This window comes from Pinus tabuliformis, chromosome Q, assembly GCF_031772625.1.
Source record: "Pinus tabuliformis cultivar Carrire ecotype Pingquan chromosome Q, CPIR1, whole genome shotgun sequence".
In the NCBI taxonomy this organism is placed as follows: domain Eukaryota; kingdom Viridiplantae; phylum Streptophyta; class Pinopsida; order Pinales; family Pinaceae; genus Pinus; species Pinus tabuliformis.
The window spans coordinates 1303261091-1303282918 of NC_142296.1; the positions used below are offsets into that span (position 1 = coordinate 1303261091).

General features: G+C 36.8%; 1 protein-coding gene across 3 annotated transcripts in view; it reads left to right on the plus strand.

The window, feature by feature from the left end:
• Positions 1-21828, plus strand: part of LOC149224614 (hyperosmolality-gated Ca2+ permeable channel 2.3-like) — a 373352-nt gene that overhangs the window by 994 nt on the left and 350530 nt on the right. Inside the window, exon 1 of one of the 3 annotated variants that reach the window (XM_089386186.1) lies at positions 7855-8289. The exons of the other annotated variants lie outside the window; for them this stretch is intronic. Coding sequence (XP_089242312.1) covers positions 8009-8289 — 281 coding nt within the window. The 5' untranslated portion in view covers positions 7855-8008. Of the gene's footprint in view, positions 1-7854; positions 8290-21828 lie in introns of those variants that run through there. 3 annotated transcript variants of the gene reach the window in all.

Here is a 21828-nt window from a genome sequence, read left to right on the forward strand (position 1 = left end):
TGTTGAGATGGTTTCATTTTTCATGGTTTACCTTTATTTTCACACTTTTAATAATGGTTTTTAGTAGAGTTACACACTTCAATTTTTCTAATTGATTTTTAATTATTCTGGTTTTTTTCATTCCCAAATGTATTTGGGAGGCTAGAAGTTTCTCGTCAAAATATTAAATTGGAAAATTTGAGGTAATAGGATTTGTTTTGGTACCTAGTTTGGAGTTATAAACATTGAGACTAGTGTATTGTTGAGCTATCATGGTTCCAAGCCTATAAGTTGAGTAAGAAGGGTATTTTTATTAGGAGAGACTTTTAAGACTTTAGGGTCGAGATGGTTCCACTTTTCATGGTTTATCTTTATTTTCACACATTTAAGAATGTTCCTTTTTAGTATAGTTACACACTTCAACCTTTTTGATTGATCTTTAATCATTCTTGCTTTCTTCATTTGCAAATGTATTTGGGAGGCTAGAAGTTTCTCATCAAAATATTAAATTGGAAAATTTTAGGTAGCAAGATTTGTTTTGGCACCTAGTTTGGAGCTATAAACATTGAGACTAGTGTATTGTTGAGCTATCATGGTTACAAGCTTATAAGTTGAGTAAGAAGGATATTTTTATTATAAGAGACTTTTAGGACTTTAGAGTCGAATTATGGAAGGATTTTAGAATTTAGCTCAGTAGAAAGCTTTTCATTCTTGAATGAGTCATCTTTTATATTATAATTGAACAAATCCTATAAATTCTTGAGAAAATGTGAAGTCTCTCCATTGTTGAAGAGAGCTTGATTAATTATATTATGTATAGTATTTTCCTCAAGGATTACATCTATATTTAAACTTGTCGCAATGCAATAATTATAGTTTAACTAGTTATCATCCTTTATTTCAACATTATCAATTTTATAGAATGATGGAATATACAATGTGACTTAATCTATGACACTTTTATCCTTCCAAATAAAATAAAATATAAGTTATAAGGTAGCTAATGTTCCAAATCACAAATGATCAAGTTATAGCAAGATGTCATCCTAAACATCTTAATGTTACATAAATTTGTTCCAATGTATTTAAAACTTCTTTTGTAAAGCGCTGAGATTGAAACTATCAGTTAGAATATTAGATTCAGGTATATTTTTTGTAGCTTTAAAATTTTCAAGAAGAAGAATACACCCTTTGGTTTTTAGAGTAGCAATATCAATGTCCAAGTTAATCAAAATGTAGTCAATTATCATATTAGAGTTCCCGTTAAAAGTAGAGTTGAAACGGGCAAACATGATATTAATCCGCATATATTGGATATCAAAATCACTCTAATACAATTTAATTATATCCTTCTTGATGTAGTAATAAATACCACATCTTTCTTAAAGCATGGATTTTATTTCTTTCCCAAAATAAGAAAATTGTATAGTCCATTTACATTGAAGACTCAAGAATCATTATGTTCTTATGTTTCAACATGAAATATAAGACCAATTGACATTGGTATCTATCTTAACTGACTCTTTTCAAGAATATTTGACAATTCAATTTCAAGATCCTAAGTTTCTTAATGCTTATGTGTTATTGTGGTATATATTCTTTATTATTATACCTACAACAAGTAGTGTATAACACATTAGGTTTTGCATTGAGTGTCCAATAATCTACATTTGAAAACAATTTTTTGAAACCAATCTATAATTTAACTTAATAAATAATTTATTATTATTATTTAATAACAATTAAATTTATTTTCCTAAAATCTTATTGGTTACATTCTATAACATCTGATTTTGTGATCGTTGCAAATATTTCCTCGGGGCAATTATAGCCTGTGGTACTCACTACACATGCTATGATTCTTAAAATCTTGAAACTTTTTTTTCCCTTTGGAAAAATCTTGGTAGATCAACCCCGAAGGGAATCTTTTGAAGCCAGTGGGCTAGACTAGTAAGGCCTAACCCCAATGGCGTCGAGGAGACACTTAACAACTTAAAACTAAGTTAAAATCAAATTGTGTCTTTTAAAGTTCGATGATGTAATATTATATTTTGTCTAAATTGAACTTTTATAACACCTCGCAAGTTTGATCTCACCATGATGAAATCTAATGATCCTTGTCGGAAGCTAAACTTGCACTTGATATTTGTAGAGAGACATTAACGTTCAGAAAGTTATTGAAGCTAAACTTGCACTTAATATTTGCAGAGAGACATTAACGTTCAGAATGTAATTGTCTTTGATTCATATGTTTTTTAGAAAGTCATGGTCTCATATTAATCCGGAAGTGACGCTTTGCTCAAATATGTACGTGTAGTGTATTGTTTTATATATGAAAAAATCAATTATCTTGTTTTTCAAGATTAATCTCATATAACATTTTAATATGATGATTACTCTAGAATCCAAGTAGGATGTACATTTTGATTTCGGAGAACTAACTTTTGGAAAGCCAAGAAACATCTCTTCTAGGTCTTTCAGTGGCCGCTCTGATATGAGTGCTATGTCATTCAACTTACGACATTCTTTTCAACTAATTTAGATGTTACTTTTATATGTATATTCAAATATGTAAAATCATAATGCTTTGATGGTAAGGGAATGGTATTCATTTAAAAAAATATAAAATTGCTTAAACTTGGTAATGCGGGAATAGTTCCCGCTTTAGGCCAGGCTTACTGCTCTTTCATTTTAAGGTTAATTTTTAAAAGCCTTTTGAGAAAATAAATCAATGGCGTTATTATTATTTTATTTTAAGTTATGGTATTAAAAAAATAGATAAATTTAGGTAATTATTTTTTACTATCTATTTATTTTGTTTTATGTTATTCGTTAAAAAATTACAATTATTTATTTATCAAATTGCAATGTTGCTATAATTAAATTAAGTGGTAGGTACTAGCTACTATGTAATATTTGTTTCATTTTTATTGTCTATTATAATTTATTTGCATACTTTTTAAAATGTCAATCATATTTGCTTTGGGGATCAAGTCTTCCCACACACAAATATATACGTGTAGTCTAACAATGTGGAGGAGTTTCCCAGAAAGTTATGGAAATTCTGGTCATATTTAGAGAAAATTTGGTAAGGATTTTTGTAAATCCAAGTTATAGTTGTTAAACTTCAAAATTTTAGGTGTCCTAGATGTTTTTGATGGTGTTGAATTGATTTCCACCATCAAAAACACGATTCAAAAACTGCCTCTATAAGATTTTTTGAAATATTTTTGCCCCGATTTCGCCGTTCGGGCAATTCCTCTGCCTCATTAGACAAGTCCAAATATATATATATATATTTAATTTTAAAAATTGTATTTAGAATGTTTAGTTTTGGTTATGCCTCGAATACATTCAAAATAAATGACTCACATTTTGTATTTTTACCAGTGATCTTTGCATGTGAGAACTTTTTATATTTTAATTTATTTTTGTATTTTTAATTTTTGCTTCACTTTTTAAATTAGTTTGTTTAATGAATTATAGTTAAGCTAATTTTAAAATTTATGTTTAGAAAGTTTAGTTTAATTTTGATTTGATTGGTTATGCTGGGAATATATTCAAAGTAAATGCCTCACTTTTTGTATTTATACCAATTCTCTTTTTGTATTTATACCCATTCTCTTTCCATTTGAGAACTTTTTATATTTTATTTGTTTTTGTATTTTTAATTTTTGTAAAAATTAGTTTGTTTATTTTTGTATTTATACCCATTCTCTTTTCATTTGAGAACTTTTTATATTTTATTTGTTTTTTATTTTTAATTTTTGCTTCAATTTTTAAATTAGTTTGTTTAATGAATTATAGTTAAGTTTAAAGAATTGAGTTGATAAATTATTTTGGATGTTATTTTACATTTAATTATTTTTTTTAGTAAGTTTGGTAGGACTATATCTTCATTATGTTCAATTTCTCACTCTTGATAGCACAAGATTTGAACCCAAGACCTCCGGTTCGGTAAGACTTCATTTCCACGACCATTACCAATTGAGCTCCCCCAAGCGAACTTCACATTTAAATAACTTTACATGAATATTTAGTTTTAATTTCTCGTGAAAAAATACTAATTTATAATATATATTTTTTTAACCAAATTAATTTTATATTTCCCTGAAATTTTACATAAAACTGAGGTGTGCAACTTGTCCTCCTATTTTACACAATTTCACATTATTTTAGTTATTAATTAAATTATTTAATCATCAATTAAATTGCCTCCTAAAACTTTATATGACAAATTATATTAAAAGTAATTTCAATATAAAAACCTCCCTTCCATTATTTTCCCAAAAAAACACACTTTAAAAACATGTTACAACTAATTTATTTATATTCAACCCGAGATTGTTTAAAAATATTAAAAAGTTACGACTAATTTATTATATTAAACCCGATATGGTTTGATATCTCAAGTAATAATTCTAACATATCTTTATAAAAATTTAGAATAATTTTGTATTGACTTCCAATAACGTTAAAAATACAAGTGTCTTTTTACTGTTATTGTTATCTTTGTGATTATTTATAAAATAGAGATTATGGGATGCGCTCAACTGGGAGAAGCATCACAGGGTGCATCGTGGCGATGGCTGTACACGTGTTCTGTGCATGTTGTAGATTTTTTTTTAAAGTAAACATACATATATATATATTTATTTGGTATAGGTCACTGGATTTTGATGGAAGATAATTTATCTTGTCTTATCAATATTTTTATTCAATAAAATTATATAAATAAAATAATAATAATAATTATTAATTAAAATGTTTTGTTTTGTTAAATTACACAAAATTAAAATGTTATAAAATAATAATTATAATTATAATTAAATAAATTTAGATTTATTTTTTTGATTTATTAAGCAGTTAGAGGATCAAATCTTTTGAGGTGTAATTTTTTTAAAGTGAAAAGAGATTTGATCCTTTGTGTGCTTGGTAGATTGAGAGTTAAGATGAATTTAGATCTAATGTACACAACCTATTTACAAACTATGAATCTCCATGACAAAATGAGAATAAATCTCCATATTATGAATCTATATATGTGTGTGTGTGTGTGTATATGTATGTTAATTTTAAATTATTTGATTAAAAACTTAAAATAATGGTTAAAACCATAGATATAAATTATTGAAATTGCATAATTATTATTTATTTATTTATATAACATGGTGAATTAATAACTTGTTAGAGTAATTTGGGCTAGGCTTGAGATCAAACTTGACAATTGGCACTATAACACCAAGAGTATATCCAATAGCCCTAAGCCAAATATATCAGGAAGAGTATATCCATAGCCCTTAAGACAAATATGTTGGGAATTTATGACTTAGCAAGAGTCGAGAATGCATGAGGATGAGGGAGCCTACTCCTTCAGCCTTATCACAACAATCCAAAGATATTACCCTTGGATTTGAAACCGAGTGGAGGGGATAACATCCCATTGTGTCAACTACTCAGTCGTCCCAAGAGAAGACATTATTAATATTTTTTAATGGTAATGATAATATATATTATAAGTAAAATTCTACATTTGGGATGCAATTTGTACATCATAGAGGGATATATGCCTTCTTACTATGGTTGGATAAGTCTATAGACTCCTTAATCCTCTCATGGATAATGCCTAACTAGTGACAAGTTTGCCTTACAAAAAACTGGTCTTTTGAAGTGAAAACTTTCCAAAAGGTCGACAAAATCAAGCAAAAATTACAATACATTATCATTGCATAGATTGTCGAGGGACCTTGGCATTGTCCACCTTCTTGTCTTCTTCTAGAGTGACCACAACCGGATCTAAGGATGACTTGCTCTCATGACTTTTTATGCTTGCTACGGGGGACATCTGGAGAGACATATTTCTAATAATGCCCCAAATCTCTTCCATTGTCTTCTTCTAGAGAGCACAACCGGATCTAAGGATGACTTGCTCTCATGACTTTTTATGCTTGCTACGGGGGACATCTGGAGAGACATATTGCTAATAATGCCCCAAATCTCTTCCATTTATTGATGTAGACAACATAGCTCATCGTCCTTGTGGTGTGAGTGCTTCTTTTTTCTCTACCAGAATATTTTCAATGAAGTCACGACTGTGTTTTCCAACTGATTGTATTTAATATACAAGGTTTGAACATTTTCATGTGATGCTTCATATAAGCAGAATGACCTCCATTGATGCTGATTTGTGCGATGAAACTGTCAATTTTTTCCAAACTAAAGCCTTTCCTCTCTGAATGGATTCCCCATCACCACATTACTAACAACCATGACGAACTGTATGAAATCATAATTTGCACTATGCATAAGGTTCCTTTGATATTCTAGGACAACAAAACCTTAAATCAGTGCCACCAAAACAAAATACAAATATATCAACGATGAATTGCGGCTTTCTCTTGGCCCATGAGCATAAGTACCCAACGTACTTGTTATCTTCCTTATTTTGCGTGAATTTCACAAAAGGACTAACTATTCCAAATTTACTCTCATAATTTATACCTTTTCCACAACCAACATACATTACCAATCTGACAAATTGTAGCCTTCTTAGTTCATGAGAGGAGAAAGAACTTTGGATGACGAGCATGCCTTTGAGAATCTTTTCCCAATAATAAGAGAGGATCATTATCCCTAGAGAGAGGTATATATACAGATGTTCCAACACCCCAATTACCAGTGTTCAATTCTAATTCATTCCCTATCTAGGTCAATTTCAATTGAAGTCGGGAAATTTCATAGTTGAAGCCGCGATATGTCACTTGAACATCGAGATATGGCTCTTCGGCTAGTCCAAATTGAGATCATACATTCTCGTGGCAAGGGCCCGACATCACCACACACTCTAGTAGCTCCAATCGATATCTCTAATACTACATGAGCTTCATTATGGTTCATAGTTTTGTTGACAGAGTTTATCTTTTGGACATTTTTATGTTTCTTGTTTATATGGTATATAGGCAACACTGCTGCAATTTTGATAAGATTAGATATTTATACTATGCAAGAAAAAATGATATCAGCAAACATGTTTAGGAAATTATTTGGCCATTATCAATTATATGTTATTTTTTGAATTAAAACTACATTTTTTTTTTTTTACTGTCAGTCTAGTTTCCTCAATGACAAAAACACTATTATGCCTATACATAGATATATCTTTTCAATTATTATATAAAAATGATGAAACTTGAAAAAAAGAAATTATTATATAAAATGATGAAACTTGAAAAAAGAAAAAAGAAAAAGAAGAGAAGAAAAGATATTATATAAAATGATGAATCTTGAAAAAAGTACATATGAAATAGTTTTTTAATAAATTTAACTACTACTCGTGGACACTATAAATTTAAATTATAATAACTACATTTAAAATAACCGTTTAATATATATTGTTAAATGCTTGAGAAAGGTGGTCATTTTACCTAATACAAAATATGGTGATGGATAAAATGGCTTCTAGGTCAACGTTACTCGAAACTTCTTTTGAAAAAACTATAAACTAACCAAACTAGGACAAACAAATTATCCACAAAAAATTTACATTAAAAGGTCAACGTTACTCGAAATTTCTTTTGAAAAAACTATAAACTAACCAAACTAGGACGAACAAATTATCCGCAAAAAAATTTCCAGGGAAGCTAGGCGCCAGCATTATTTTGTTTTATTATTTTAAAGAAGTATTTACGGTTCAGTTGCCTTATACCCCATCTCCTTCAGATTATGATGTGGCGCTTTGAATAGAAAAATAATAATTCGTTTACGGATTACGTACGCCGTCTCTCTCTATCAGAGTATTTAATAATCTACTTCCAAAAAGCGGAAAAATGGTAGGGAAGTTTAATTTCACACTCTAAAGGAGAAAAGAAGGTTGGACTGGTTGGTGTGTTACAGCCGAAGGTCAAGGACATGACAAGCGCGATACTTAATGCTCTATTATCTTGGATTTAATCTCCTATGATCGAAGATCGGAATGAGGTGATGTCGAGTCGTTAAATTGGAGAGAGATCAGAATTGAGTTCAGGCGGAAATGATAGTTTCAGCGCTGCTGACTTCTGTGGGCATAAACACAGGGTTGAGCGTACTGCTTCTGTCATTGTATTCGGTGCTGAGAAAGCAGCCAGGCAATGTGTATGTGTACGCCCCTCGCGGGTTGGCCGAGGAGCAGGCCAAGAGAGAAGGGCCTTTCAGTTTAGAGAGGTTGGTGCCTTCGCCTGGTTGGATTCTTAGAGCATGGCGTTTATCCGAAGACGAATTCCTGTCGGCTGCTGGCTTCGATGCTTTCGTCTTTATGAGAATCTTCATTTTCAGGTCTTGTCTTGATTTCTTTTCTTTGATTTTCTTATTTTTGTTTTCTGAACCCTTGCACAACATTGGAAAATAGAGAAAACTTCTGCAATGTAATTGGATGGCATTTCAAGTATTAATTTTAGTGGAAACGCCCAATTCGAAGTAGGTACCAATGTTTCCACCATGGCCAAGGGTCTTACACCAAAAGCGTATAATTCTCCGAACATCACCGTCTAACCGCTTTTAATTCCCGGCATTCTTTAAATCACCGTCTTCAAATAAAAAAAATTAGTTATATTTGTGACCCCAAAAATACCATCAAACACAAGTAGCCACTGCCCAGAGAGTAAAAACTCATCTTGATCTTCCTACGTTGCTGTTTCTCTTGGAAACCTTATATTCATCACAGCCACCAATCAGTCGATAATTTCTCTTCTCCATATCTATAAGCCCATGGGTTGAATTTCTACCAGTGACATGTGTACCTTGGCTCAGGTAGGCCTGGTGTCTTTTTTGATGTGAAAAACTTTCCCGTGAGGCTAGATGTTTTGACCTCCTCTGTTTCGATCTAAGCTGATCATGAATATGTACTGGATTTTTGTTTTAAATGAAAACCCACAGGTTTTTTCCTCCCTGGAAAACTACCCACATTTCTACCCACATTTCTCTGGCTGTACCCTTGTGTTAAAATTTGGCAACTAGGGCCAAACTCCATGTGGGTCATCTTATTTATGGCAGCTGATATTTTTCTTGGGTCCCTCTCATCGAGAGGTGTAGGATTGATCTAAAGTTCATCTGATTCCGATAAGTATTCATGGAGCTATGAATTTATTTGTGTTATAAGACAATTCGTGAAGGTCGGCCAGCAACCAAATAAACCCCACATGTGCTCAACATTTTAGTATAAAAGGAGATGACTTGAGAGTCATTTCACACACACTTCTCTCTTGATTTCTCTCCACTTGTCTTGGGTTATAGTGTGAGAGAAATCTAGGAGGAAGTAGCCCTAAGACGTAGGAGGAAAGGAGGCTTAACAATTTGCCCTAGCCGCAGCCTTAGCCCTAGCTTCTACGCATGACCTAGACACTGTTTTAAGGAAGCCCTAGACACAGTCCTAAGGAAGCCCAAGCTGCTGTCCTAAGGATGCCCTAGCCACAGTCCATTGTGCAACACACAATATACATTAGAAAGTAGCTTGTTGAGGAGGATAACTTCTGAGTTAGGCCGCAACAAAGAAAAGAAATTCTAGTGTGGATTTCAAGACTATCTTAAGGGCACACAGGGGTCCGAAAGTGTTGGAAGGGAGCTGTGATATTCATTGGGATAACAGCAATAGGATGGTGTTGCTAACACATTGAAACATTGACAATAAGATTGGGACAACAAACACATTGGTACAACAAGGCTACAATGGGACAACTATCAGTCATAGGAGCAACAGTCACTAACAGTGGGACAATAGTGCTAGGAATGTTACAACAAGGTGACACATGAAGTTTGAATGCATGATAGTGCAACAAGATGCATGGGCAGCATGATAGTAATGATAGCATGTTGGGATAGCACAATGATGGGACAACAATGTCATTATGGACAACAACATGTTGGGACAACACAATTGGGATAACATGACTATTAGGGACAATAACTACAACAATATAACTAGGTAGTAGTGGCAAGCATGAAGCTGCAAGGGATAGTTGCATGATAAATAGGACAACAATGACATTGTGCAGCGATGACACACTGGGATAGCAGCAACAACAAGATGCAGCAAGCAAATGGGACAACTAGGCATGGTGCTTAGTACAATATGGCACATGGGACAACTGTGGCAGCATGGTGCAACAATGGCACATGGGACAACAGTGTAGCATAAGGTGCAACAGTATGATGTGTACAGCATGGTCATGAGGTCCAACATTGGGATGATGTGTGCAGCATGGTGAGGTGCAACATGATGACGAGGTGCTGTTGACACCTAATCATCAGGATTGGGTGAATAAATAAAATCAATGTAAATAAATAATAAGAGACATGAACAGTGATCGGGAGATGAAGTGAACAATCTCCCTCATGTATATAATAAAGACCAACTTGAAGGAATAAGATATACGAATCAATTTTGCTTTGAGGAGTTACTGCCTGACCTGACATGGTATCAGAGCCAGCCCCAAAAATAGTTGTAACTCCCTTCTGCCTACTGCGCTCTCTGTCCACTACCCTTGTGCGCTCTATCTGCCATAAGTGATTCTGACCCATTCTGTGCCCACTGCATAATTATATTGCTGCATAATTGTTTTGCGCCCATTGCATAATTGTATTCTGAGCGGATTGAAGGCCATCTCTGCCGTGTCAGGATGGAGTGCTGAATCGTTGCTCATTCCATGCTATTGCGTTGAGAGCATTACTGTGTTGAGTGCATGGATCGTCTCCATGACCAAGTTTACTGTGTGAAACGCTGCTGGTGCGTGAATCAAAGCCTCTGAAGATCTACGAGGACACATCAAGGAAGGCAGTACAGTGACTGTCATGGGTGTTGTTCAGCGGCATGAGAGTGTTTTGATGATTGTTCCTCCTCGTGAACGAGTATCCACTGGTTGTCAATTGAGCAAATTCCTCTTGCCAAGAAATGTTGAAGGATTGATTATTGCATGTAATGAGACCACAAAGTTTAATGGAATACCGCTTTGATAATGGAGTGCTAGGAAACGCTGCAATGTTCATTAATACATCGTCTTTTTGCCTTTGTAATTTTAAAATAGGCATACATTATTTGTACTGAAGAATATTATGAGGATTCCTTTTCCATTTATGAAGGTAGACTTAGGTTTGTTATTACATACTTTCGAGGATGGGATGCTGTCCCTTGATATTCAGCTGTGTGTTAAAATTTTTTGAAGGGCTGCATTGGGTGATCAATGTAAAAAGAAACCGATATATATTTTGAATAGTGTGTATTACCAAAAAAAGGCCGATATATATCTCTTGGGTATTGACATTTGCTGTCAATTTGAGTTTGCTGTCCAGTCATATCAGAACTATATTTTTTTCCCATTAAGAGTAAAAGTTTTGCAGCAGAAGTTTTTTTGTTATAGTATGCATTCAATCATATCCATCGTGGGAATAGTTCTCACTGGCAAAGAGAACTATCCTAAGTGGTCCCGGATGATAAAACACACGCTCATTTTCAATGAGTTGTGGAAAGGAGTGTGTGTTGGAGACGGAGACAAAGAGCCAGAACAGCCTACCTCAGACAAAGAGCTCGTCATTTGGGAAAACAAGAACAACAAAGCTTATGCATTAATTGCAACATCTATAAATGAAGAGGTGACTCGCCATATTTCGCCATTTTCAACTACTTTTGAAGCCTTACAAAAGCTGAAAGAACTCTATGACTCACATTCTGCACTTGAAGTTGTTTAACTCATGATTAAACTCTTCACTCTTGAATTGCAAAATAATGATCCTCTTGCTCTTGCATCTGAAGTAAAGTCTATAATGCATGATATCAAATCCACTAAGGTTGAATTAGATATTCCTCGTATCGCTTTTCTCAAGGCACTTTATCCTACTTACTCCAATTATCTTGAGTCATTACAAACAAATGGAAATCTCAAAGATATCACCTTTGACACTCTTGTGAAAAAGTTTGCTGAAAGAGAGAAAGCTTTTGGAAAGAAGACAACCCTTGAATCTTCTGAAGAGGCTGTGTGCCTTGCTCATAAAGAAAAACATCCTGCTCAAGATTCTTCAAGAGGAAGAGGTGGTCGAAGAGGAAGAGGAAGATATTTCAAAGGCAGGGGGGGCAGACACTCTCAAGGAGAAAAGGCAGATTTGCATTGCATACGCTGCAAGAGAAATGGATCACATGATGCCTCTACATGCAAGTTACCACGGGACAAAATTGGGCAGCAAAGAAACCAACAGAAAGGTAAAACTAAAGATACAGACAAAGGTAAAGCACCTGAATCCGCTCACTATGTTGCGACACAATGTAATATTGCAGTAAATGAAGATTTATTTAATGCTTCACTTACTTCTTGGAAAAATGATTGCTTGCTTGATTCAGGAGCAACCTGCCACATGACTCATAGAAAAGATTTTTTTGAAGAATTTACTGACAATGTTGATGGAGCAGTATACTTTGTAGACCAATCAAAAATCAAGCCATCAGGGCTTGGCACAATCAGGCTTAAACTGCCTGGTCTTCCAGACTTTCTTCTGCATCATGTTCTATATCTCCCACAGCTCAAGAGAAACTTGCTGTCCTTGGTCCACATCCGCCAGCAAGGTCACTCCATTCATATGTTTGATGACAAGCTTGAGGTAAGAAAAGCATCTGACCACTCACTTGTCATGAGGGGAATAGAAGAAGAAAGGCTTCTCAAGCTGCAAGGAACCTCTGCTCGTGCACAACATTTCTCATACAATTCTCATTATGAAGAAGGTACACTTCCATCAAGTTTATTATGGCATGCTAGATTTTGACATTTGAACTATGACAGCCTCCGCTTGTTGAAGAAAAATGGTGTTGCTGGATTCCCTACAATTCCTAGGAAACTTAAGCAATGTGATGCTTGCATTCTAGGAAAGCATAGCAAACAGTCTTTTCATGTTCACATTCAAGAGCACATAGAAAACTTGAACTCATTCATTTAGATTTATGTGGTCCAACACCTGTTCCTTCTGCAAATGGAAATAAATATATGATGACTACACCAGAATGTGTTGGGTTTATTTATTGAAGAACAAATCTAATGCTTTTCAAACATTCAAGAACTTTCATAAATGGATTGAAAATGATGCACAATCTCATATTGGGTCTATTCGCACTGATAATGAAAAAGAATACACATCAAATGAATTTGAAAACTATCTTCGCCAACATGGGATCAAACGTCAAACAACTGTGCCTTATAATCCCCAACAGAATGATGTAGCTGAAAGAATGAATAGGAAAATCTTAAATATGGTACAATCCATGCTCTTCTTCAAAAATGTAAAGATAATGTTTTGGGTTGATGCTCTTCTATGTGCTGCATATATAAAGAATAGATGTCCATCTAATGCTATTAGAAACAAGACTCCATATGAAATGTGGTATGGACATGTTCCTTCGGTAAAGCATCTCAGGGTCTTTGGTTCCACCTGTTATGCCTTGATACCAAAGGTACATAGAAACAAACTTGGTGCTAGAAGTCGTAAATGTATCTTCCTGGGGTATTCAAACACCTCCAAAGCATATCGTCTCTATGATGAAGTAAATAAAAAGTTTGTTGTATCTAGAGATGTAATTTTTCTTGAATCATCCAACATTGACAATGTTGTTGAGCGGCAACTTGATCGCTTGGATAGATTCGCAAAAGCAAAATCATTTCAAGAATTTGATAATCAGATTCCACATCTTGAAGGGGGGATTCCTATACTAGATCAACATGTGGAATCTTCTTCTAAAGAACACTCTCCCATGGATGAAACTCCAACAACAGATGATGCTTTAAGTGATGTGATTGACAGAATTGGGAGACTTAACCTTGATTCAGTCCCAACTCAATTAGCGGAGCAACCTAGACCATCTGAGAAAGGTCCCCCAAAGTGGCTGACAAAGACACTTGAAAGTGTTCATCCTGATGAGGTTGGAAAGACAGGAACTAGAAATTCAAACCGGCAAAATGGAGGTGATGTAGATGACTCTAATTCACCTGTTGATATGGATGTTTCTTATGATTGTGAATCAAACTTGTCTACAGATTTTGAACCAACTTCCTTGAAAGAAGCTACTTCTCATGATGAATGGAAAAAAGCGATGCAAAAGGAGATGATGCCCTCATAAAGAATGGCACTTGGAAGCTGGTTTATCTTCCATTAGGAATCAAACGAATTGGCTACAAGTGGGTCTACAAGAACAAGTATAAAGCTGATGGCTCACTTGACAAGTACAAAGCTATGCTTGTGGCAAAAGGTTTTTCACATAAGGAAGGGGTCGATTATGAGGAGACTTTTGCCCCCACAACAAAATGGGCTACCATCTGGACACTCTTTGCCCTAGCAGCTCAGAACGGTTGGAAAGTCCATCAAATGGATGTAAAAACTGCTTTCTTGAATGGAAATCTAAAAGAGAATGTTTTTATGCCCCAGCCTGAAGGATTTGCTGTGAAAGGACATGAACATAAAGGATGCAAACTTGTGAAGTCTTTGTATGGCCTCAAACAAGCACCGCGAGCCTGGTATGAAAAACTAACTGAGCGTCTTCTGAAACTCAATTTCAAACATTATGATCTTGATGATGCAACTTTATTTGTCAAGAAAGTTGGCAAAACAGTTGTATATCTTGTGGTATATGTAGATGATCTTTTGATGACAGGGAACAATGAAAGCTACATTGCATCTATAAAGAAGGAATTGGGGAAATGCTTGGAAATGACTGATTTGGGCTATGTTCATTACTACCTTAGTATTGAAGTAACCCAACATCCGAAGTCCATATTTCTTTCTCAAAAGAAATACATTGGAGATCTGTTGAATAGGTTTGACATGACAGAATGCAATCCTCTTACTACTCCAATGGAACAAAACTTAAAGCTCACATCTATTGAAGGAAAAGAATTTGAGGATGCAACAAAATATAGATAGTTTGTAGGAAGTCTCAACTACCTAACTACTACCAGACCAGACATTTCGTTTGCTATTGGAATCCTCTCCAGGTTTATGCAAAAGCCTTGTGAGGGACATTGATCTGCTGCAAAAAGAGTTCTAAGGTACTTGAAGGGAACTCAAGACTTTGGAATCAAGTATTCACAAGTGGACGACTTCAGCTTGATTGGATACTCTGATTCAGACTTCGATGGAGACAAAGAAATTGGGGTATCTACTTCAGGATATGCTATGAGTCTTGGATCAGGAGCTGTCTCCTGGAGATCACGCAAACAATCAGTTCAAACAGATTCCACAACAGAAGTAGAATACGTGGCTGCAGCTGAAGCAACAAAAGAAATTGTGTGGCTCAGGAAAATTCTTGAAGATTTGCAGGTAAAACAAGTACAATTAACTCCACTCATGATTAACAATACCTATGCAATAAAGTTGGCTAAGAACCCAAAGTTCCATGATCGAACGAAGCACATCAATACCAAATATCATCTTGATTCGACATCATGTTGAGGCCAAAATAATCCATCCTTGTCATTGTTCCACTAATGAGCAAATTGTTGACATCTTCATCAAAGCACTTGGAAGAGAAAAGCTTGAACGATTCAGAATGATGCTTGGACTCACCAACATCCCTTCAGATTAGAGGGGGGAATGTTGACACCTAATCATCAGGATTGGGTGAATAAATAAAAGCAATCTAAATAAATAATAAGTGACATGAACAGTCATCGGGAGATGAAGTGAACAATCTCCCTCATGTATATAATAAAGACCAACTTGAAGGAATAAGATATACGAATCAATTTTGCTTTGAGGAGTTACTGCCTGGCCTGACAGGTGCAACACAATGATAGTTGAAGGAGTCACCTTGGAGAATCAGTTGAAGCAGCATGTCTTCAACTGATCTCATGTATCATCTTCTTAGAGATGATCTGTGCTCTTATCTAGATAAGTCAAAGTGTTGACTTCTTTTGTAAATGTACTATCTCTCTCTCTCTCCCTGTTGAACTATTGAAGAACATATAGGAAGAATTGATCAAGGGTTCCCCACATTGGGGTTTGTCCCTGGCTAGCGCCACATCTTGTGTCCTCTTGTCTTGGCTTGTCTTCTGCGATTTATGTTTATGTTTTATTTGTAGTTTACTTTAATGCTGATGTGATTGCTAATTTGGAAAAGATATTGAGCTAACTGTGAAAATTGAAATAAATTGCTCTAAGCATAGAACATACCTAAAATTAACACATTGTCTGCCAAATGTGAGGCTATATGATCTCAGACTCCATCCAACTTCAACAACGTCATGTTTTCCATCTCCTTCTTATATTCTTTGAGCTGATTTGCATCGCGGGGAACTGCCACCACATTATCTATGTAGGCTTTCAGGCCATATTTATCGAGAAGGAAGGACATTCTAGCCTTTCAGATGACGTAGTTGGAAGCTCCATCCAACCTATCCTGATCTTGAAGCCCCACTGCGGCCATCTCTGATCAAGTCAAACACTCCCTCTTTCCCTCTACTTGGTTGCTACTCTACTACTCACACTCTCTTATGGAATGCGCCAATCTGTTAGCTGCTATTGCCAATTTGCCTGAAAAATTTGAACTTTTGAGACTCAAAGTTCCCTAAGAGAAATTTTCCATTTGTTGTGTGTGCTTTTATCTTCCACCCGACGTTGGTTATGCTGCTGCAAAACCTTTGCGTCCAACCAAGGAATATGTTCAACGAAAATCGGAGCTGCTGCTGCTCCCTTTGACTGCTGGAATCACTAACCCATGCAACTCGACTTTTTTGCAACCCTGCAACTGAAAATCGAATTTCTGCTCCAACAATTTGGCTTTCTTGTGGCTTTGCCACTGCCACTGCTACATTTGTACTGTAGCTCCTCTCAACACGCTGCATCATGCTGCCCATAGCACTACCACTGCTAATTGCTGCACTGCAACTCAGTTACCGAGAAGTAAGTAACTGATCTACCCAAACACTGACATCCTTGTCAGTCCGGAAGCCTCCTGATGCCGAAGCTACCTCTGCTGCTATCTTGTGCTCCCTTTGCTGCCTCTTCGCTGCTGCAAACGCCTCTGTGCCTCTTGCATTGCTGCAACCACCTCTGTGCATCTCACATTGCTGCAAACACCTCTGTACCTCTCGCACTGCTGCAACCCCCACTGCCCTGCTACAGACCCTAGCACGTTAGCGTTGCCTTGTCGCTCCATCCGCATCTTGCTTCTACCGACATCCGTCATCCTGCTACTGTCATTCGGGGCTCTTGTAGCCGAATATGATCCAAGAGTTTGGGTACCTCAAGGATCCTGCCCATCATCTTCTGTAGTCTTCCTGACTACGGCTCAATGTCTCCCCACCTCTTCTCTAGAGGTGCATGAGCACTCATGGCACAATCGTCATCTGTTTATACTTTTTTCTTCGCCTTAGCCGGAGCTGCCTTGGAGTTAGAAGCCTCTCCTTTATTCTTCTTCCTGGGACACAGGGTTGCATAATGACCCAACTCCCCATAATGGAAGCACTTCACCTTGGAGATGTCCTTTTTCTTCCTCTTCCCTTGCGGTCCCGCAGATGCTAGAGCCACATCCTTCTCCTCTTTCTTGATTTGACCTCCTTTGCTGCTACTTCCTGCCTTGGTCAACTGTCTGATCTTTTCTTGGTGAGGAGCTGCCCACATCTCTTCCCATCCTGGAAGATCAACTCTGCCCAAAATGCTTTGGACAAATGTCTCCCAATCCTCAGAGACTGCATTCAGGGCAGTCCTCACCATGAACTCCTGATCCGGCGTGGCCCCTATGGAAGTAAGTTGGTCTCGAATCTATTGCAACCTGCAAAGGTATAAATCTATTTGCTCCCCCTTCTGCATCTGATATCGCAGCTGATTCTCCAACAACATCTTCCTTTGCACGAAAGTGCCCTGATACAATGTCGTCAAGGTATCTCACATCTCCTTTGTCGTGTTCTTCTCGACAATATGCATTACTACATGATCCTTGCCCCATCAAGGATTATGCACTTTGCCTTTGCCATTGCATCCTCATACCTTTCATTATCAGTTGGATCGACTGGGATAGCCACAGTTTTCAAGCCGAAGCCCTTGATGCAATGTCTATCCAGAACAAACATGATCCGGGCCTTCTAGATGAAAAAGTTGGAGGCCTCATCCTGATCCCTCAGTCCGTTCATTTCCATTTCCGCTTCTTTTCTGGACTCCCTCCGAGTATCGACTTCCCTCTTGGAAGTTCTCTCCTAGACTCCCTCTGAGTCTCGATTTCCCTGCTGGAAATCTTCCCGCCAACTGTCGATCCGCTTCTCTCCGATCCTTTTTGCAATTGTAACTTGGATCTGGATTTCTTGGCTAGAAATCCGGCAAGGCAGTGACTCCCCCTACCTTGGTTCTATCTCGTTAGGTACTGTTTTGCTTCGACAACAACACCCCACCAGCTTCCTAATCCACAATCTGCCCACCGCTCCTTATGCCCCAACAACTGAAGGAACTAAGTCTTCCAGCTCTGCGCAATCCTGACAAATGCTGAATCACTCCTCTGGCCAACTGCGTCAAGCCTACTTGATTGAGTAGGATGATGTGGCTCTTTGTGAGCTTCTTCTGCCTCTCTCTGCCTCTGCGCTGGCCCTCTCTCTGGCTCGAAATGGTGACGTAGGCCCTCTGCGTCACTGCATCTTTGCTGCTTTTTGCTTAGGAGTAGCTCTGTCTCTCGGGACAGCTGCTACTGCTGCAAATATTTCTGATTATGCTGGCGCCTTCAGTCATCCTGTGATCTGCAATGCTCCGATACCATGTTGAAATTTCTAAGTCTAATACGTCAGAAATTCATACTGCATTATTTGGTTTATTTCACCTACTTGTTTATTCCTTAACAAGTTATTTAACCATATAAATACTGAAAATAAACACAAATGCAGTCTCAACTCATCTACAGATCATCAACTAAAATAATAGACAAACACACAAGGGATATCGTTATTTTTGGACAATTGTCCTTGGAAAAACCCAATGCAGGAAAACCGGTGTAGCAGTTCTGAGGGTTTTATTATTAAGCAGCTTTCTTAAGTACAAATAGGGTGCCAAACTGGCTCACCCAACAAAGATTTCTACACGGCGGTAATACCTCTTCTTGGAAGCAGATATTCAGCTTCTCCGCACTAGTTTGCCCCACGAAAATCCTTCTTGCGCTTCTGCAAGGCTCTGCGTCAGCCCTGCTAGCCTTTGCATAACTTTGGAACCCTTTGCATCAGCCCTTTGCCTCTCTGCGTCAGCTCTCTAGTCTTCTGCGTCACCCATGCAAGCCCCTCAGCCTCTGCGTGGCTCCTGCTGGCTCTGTGTAGCCTCCTCAATCTTTGCGCTGGCCCTTTGGCACTATCTCTGCCTCTCTGCTATGTACTCACTGCTCCTCGCTGCAACTCAAATCACTTGTTCAATTTCTCTTGGCAAACCCCGCTCCAGAAAATCGAACTGATTGATCAATCTTGGTGTATCTCCAACTGACCCTTAAACCTCCTCTTATACTTTTCCTGTTGAGTCCTCAACGGCCGAGATTAAGTCCCTAATCAATGCCTAAGATTAGATTTGGCTTGATCCATGTCATTTAGAACATTCTCACCCAGTTTTATAGTAATACCCATTAATATTTTAATTTTCCTAAGTCTAAACTTAGGAACTCCATTAAAAATATTAACTATTTTAATATCTTTCTAACCGGGTGGAATTTCCCCAAACCATTTTTGGGTCTTAGAGATCTCATGTGCTTTCGCCTCTCCACCACCAATTTTCATGGCTAGAGCACATCCGTTGCTCCCACAAGTCAACATTTAGTTTCTTCCAAGCATGACAACTCAACAAGATAATTTGAAATGAATGCTTGAGTTGTTAACAAAGGATCAGATCTGAAATTTTACAAATAAAACCATATGAACCCTTGTTATGCTAATTCAAATGAAGAAACCCTTGGTGAAATGATTAACATAAGGGATCCAAGTATGCAAAGATATAAGCAAATGAAAACCCCCGTGGATTTGACAACTTAGATCAAGATATGACAAGTAAAACCCTAGGCTGTGAAACAAACAAAAGAAATAAAAGGAAAAGATGAAGAATTTTTGGGCTTTTGGGTTGAAGATAAAAATAGGTGATAGACTAGTTCCTTAAGGGGCTATGGAGGCATTATGCAAAATCCAAGTGTAGTTTGGGGTGTATGATGAGATAATGTTGATGGCACTTGGAGTGGTGAGTCCAACTCCTTGATGTCGCCATTATGTGGTATACCCTTAGAGATTTCTTCAAACACAACATACCAAAAGTTAGTTTTATAATTTGCCTAAGTTTTATGATGGGAGAACAACAATTAACCCTTATAGGTGTGTCAAGTCCTAGTACAAAGTGTGTTTTCTAGATCAAGTGGTGGGAAATAAAGAAAGAGGAAGGGGAAAACTTCATGTGATGATCGTCAAAGTCCGGTAAGTATGCATAGATCTTATATTTTTGTTCATCTAGCGTTCAAGAGCCATGCATTGATGTATAGAGACCTTTAAAGAGGGATCTTAGTATTGGATGCCTTTCCTTGGCATTGTTTCTTTCTACGCCTTTTGCCTTTTTCTTTAAGCATTCATTTCATTGAACAAGTCCCTTTTTCTTTAGATATTCATAGACAACCACGGGACAAGGGGAAATGGCCTCATAACGAAGTGGCATTCACTCTTATATTTTTTGGCTTTTAATTTGATTTACTCCATCTCTTAATTCCTTTTTGGCTTTGATGACTTGGGCTTTCTTCACATAGACCTTGTTGTCATCTTTGATAAATCAAGCATGAAAGGGGAAAGACTTTTTATGGACGGAATTTAAGGAAGGGGTCAAGTATGTGTAAAACACTATCTTCACTAGTTTTCCTATAGTACAAGGTGACCCAAGAAATGATAACACTTCTAATTTTTTTGTTTGTTTATCTATTAGACTGACCTAAGTACCCATGGGGGATTTGAACCGGTGACCTATCGCAAGGAGTGCCTTAACGGTGCACCCATTCACCGTCAATCCAAAGCCCCATGGGCACGATAACACTTCTAATTGAAAACCATGTCCCCAATGGTATGATGAGGCAAAGAATAAAACTATAATGAAGTGTTATCAGGTTTCATTAGAGTTTACCACTTTCACAACAAGACCAAAGAAGTTATAGCACCACATTCAAGCAAGACACCAATACTTGGAATATTAAAGTAGAACATGCTCTAACCAAACCGTACCATCCACAAGTGCATCTGTAAATATGAGGGGTGAGGGTGGAGAATCGATATATGGCAATTGAGCTAACACAATGATGTACCTAAAGGAGAAAATAAGAGTAATGTCTGAGTCTGGAGAGCTTGAGCGAGAGGACACGTGAAATCAACAACAATATACCCCTTGAGAGTGCTTCTAAGGTAGTTACCCCATGGGGGCTAATAAACCCTTTTAGATAAAATAATAATTTCCAGGAGGTAAAAATATTAAATAATGATGGTGCCAACAACTAGTTTCTAACAATTATCTCCAATAATGGGCTAATGAGGGCACATGGCTTCTAGAGAGGTCTAAGTCTTTCTTCTAGAAATCATTTTGGCCAACTTGAGCTTTTTTCCAAAATAATTATGAAATGAGCTGCAATGTATATTTGAGGGGTGCAACCCCTTTTCCTAGCTCCAAAAGAATGACAACTTGCTTCTTCCACATGTGGGCCCAAGGTGGTGCACCCCATTTTATTCACCAAGGTCAAGAACTTAAGTTACATCTCTTGTGGGTTCATAACCAACATAACCAAGGTGTCTAAGACAAGTGAAAATTATGATTGTTTAAATAATTAATCACAGAAACCTTAGTTGAAACTTAGGAAAATTGTTAATAAAT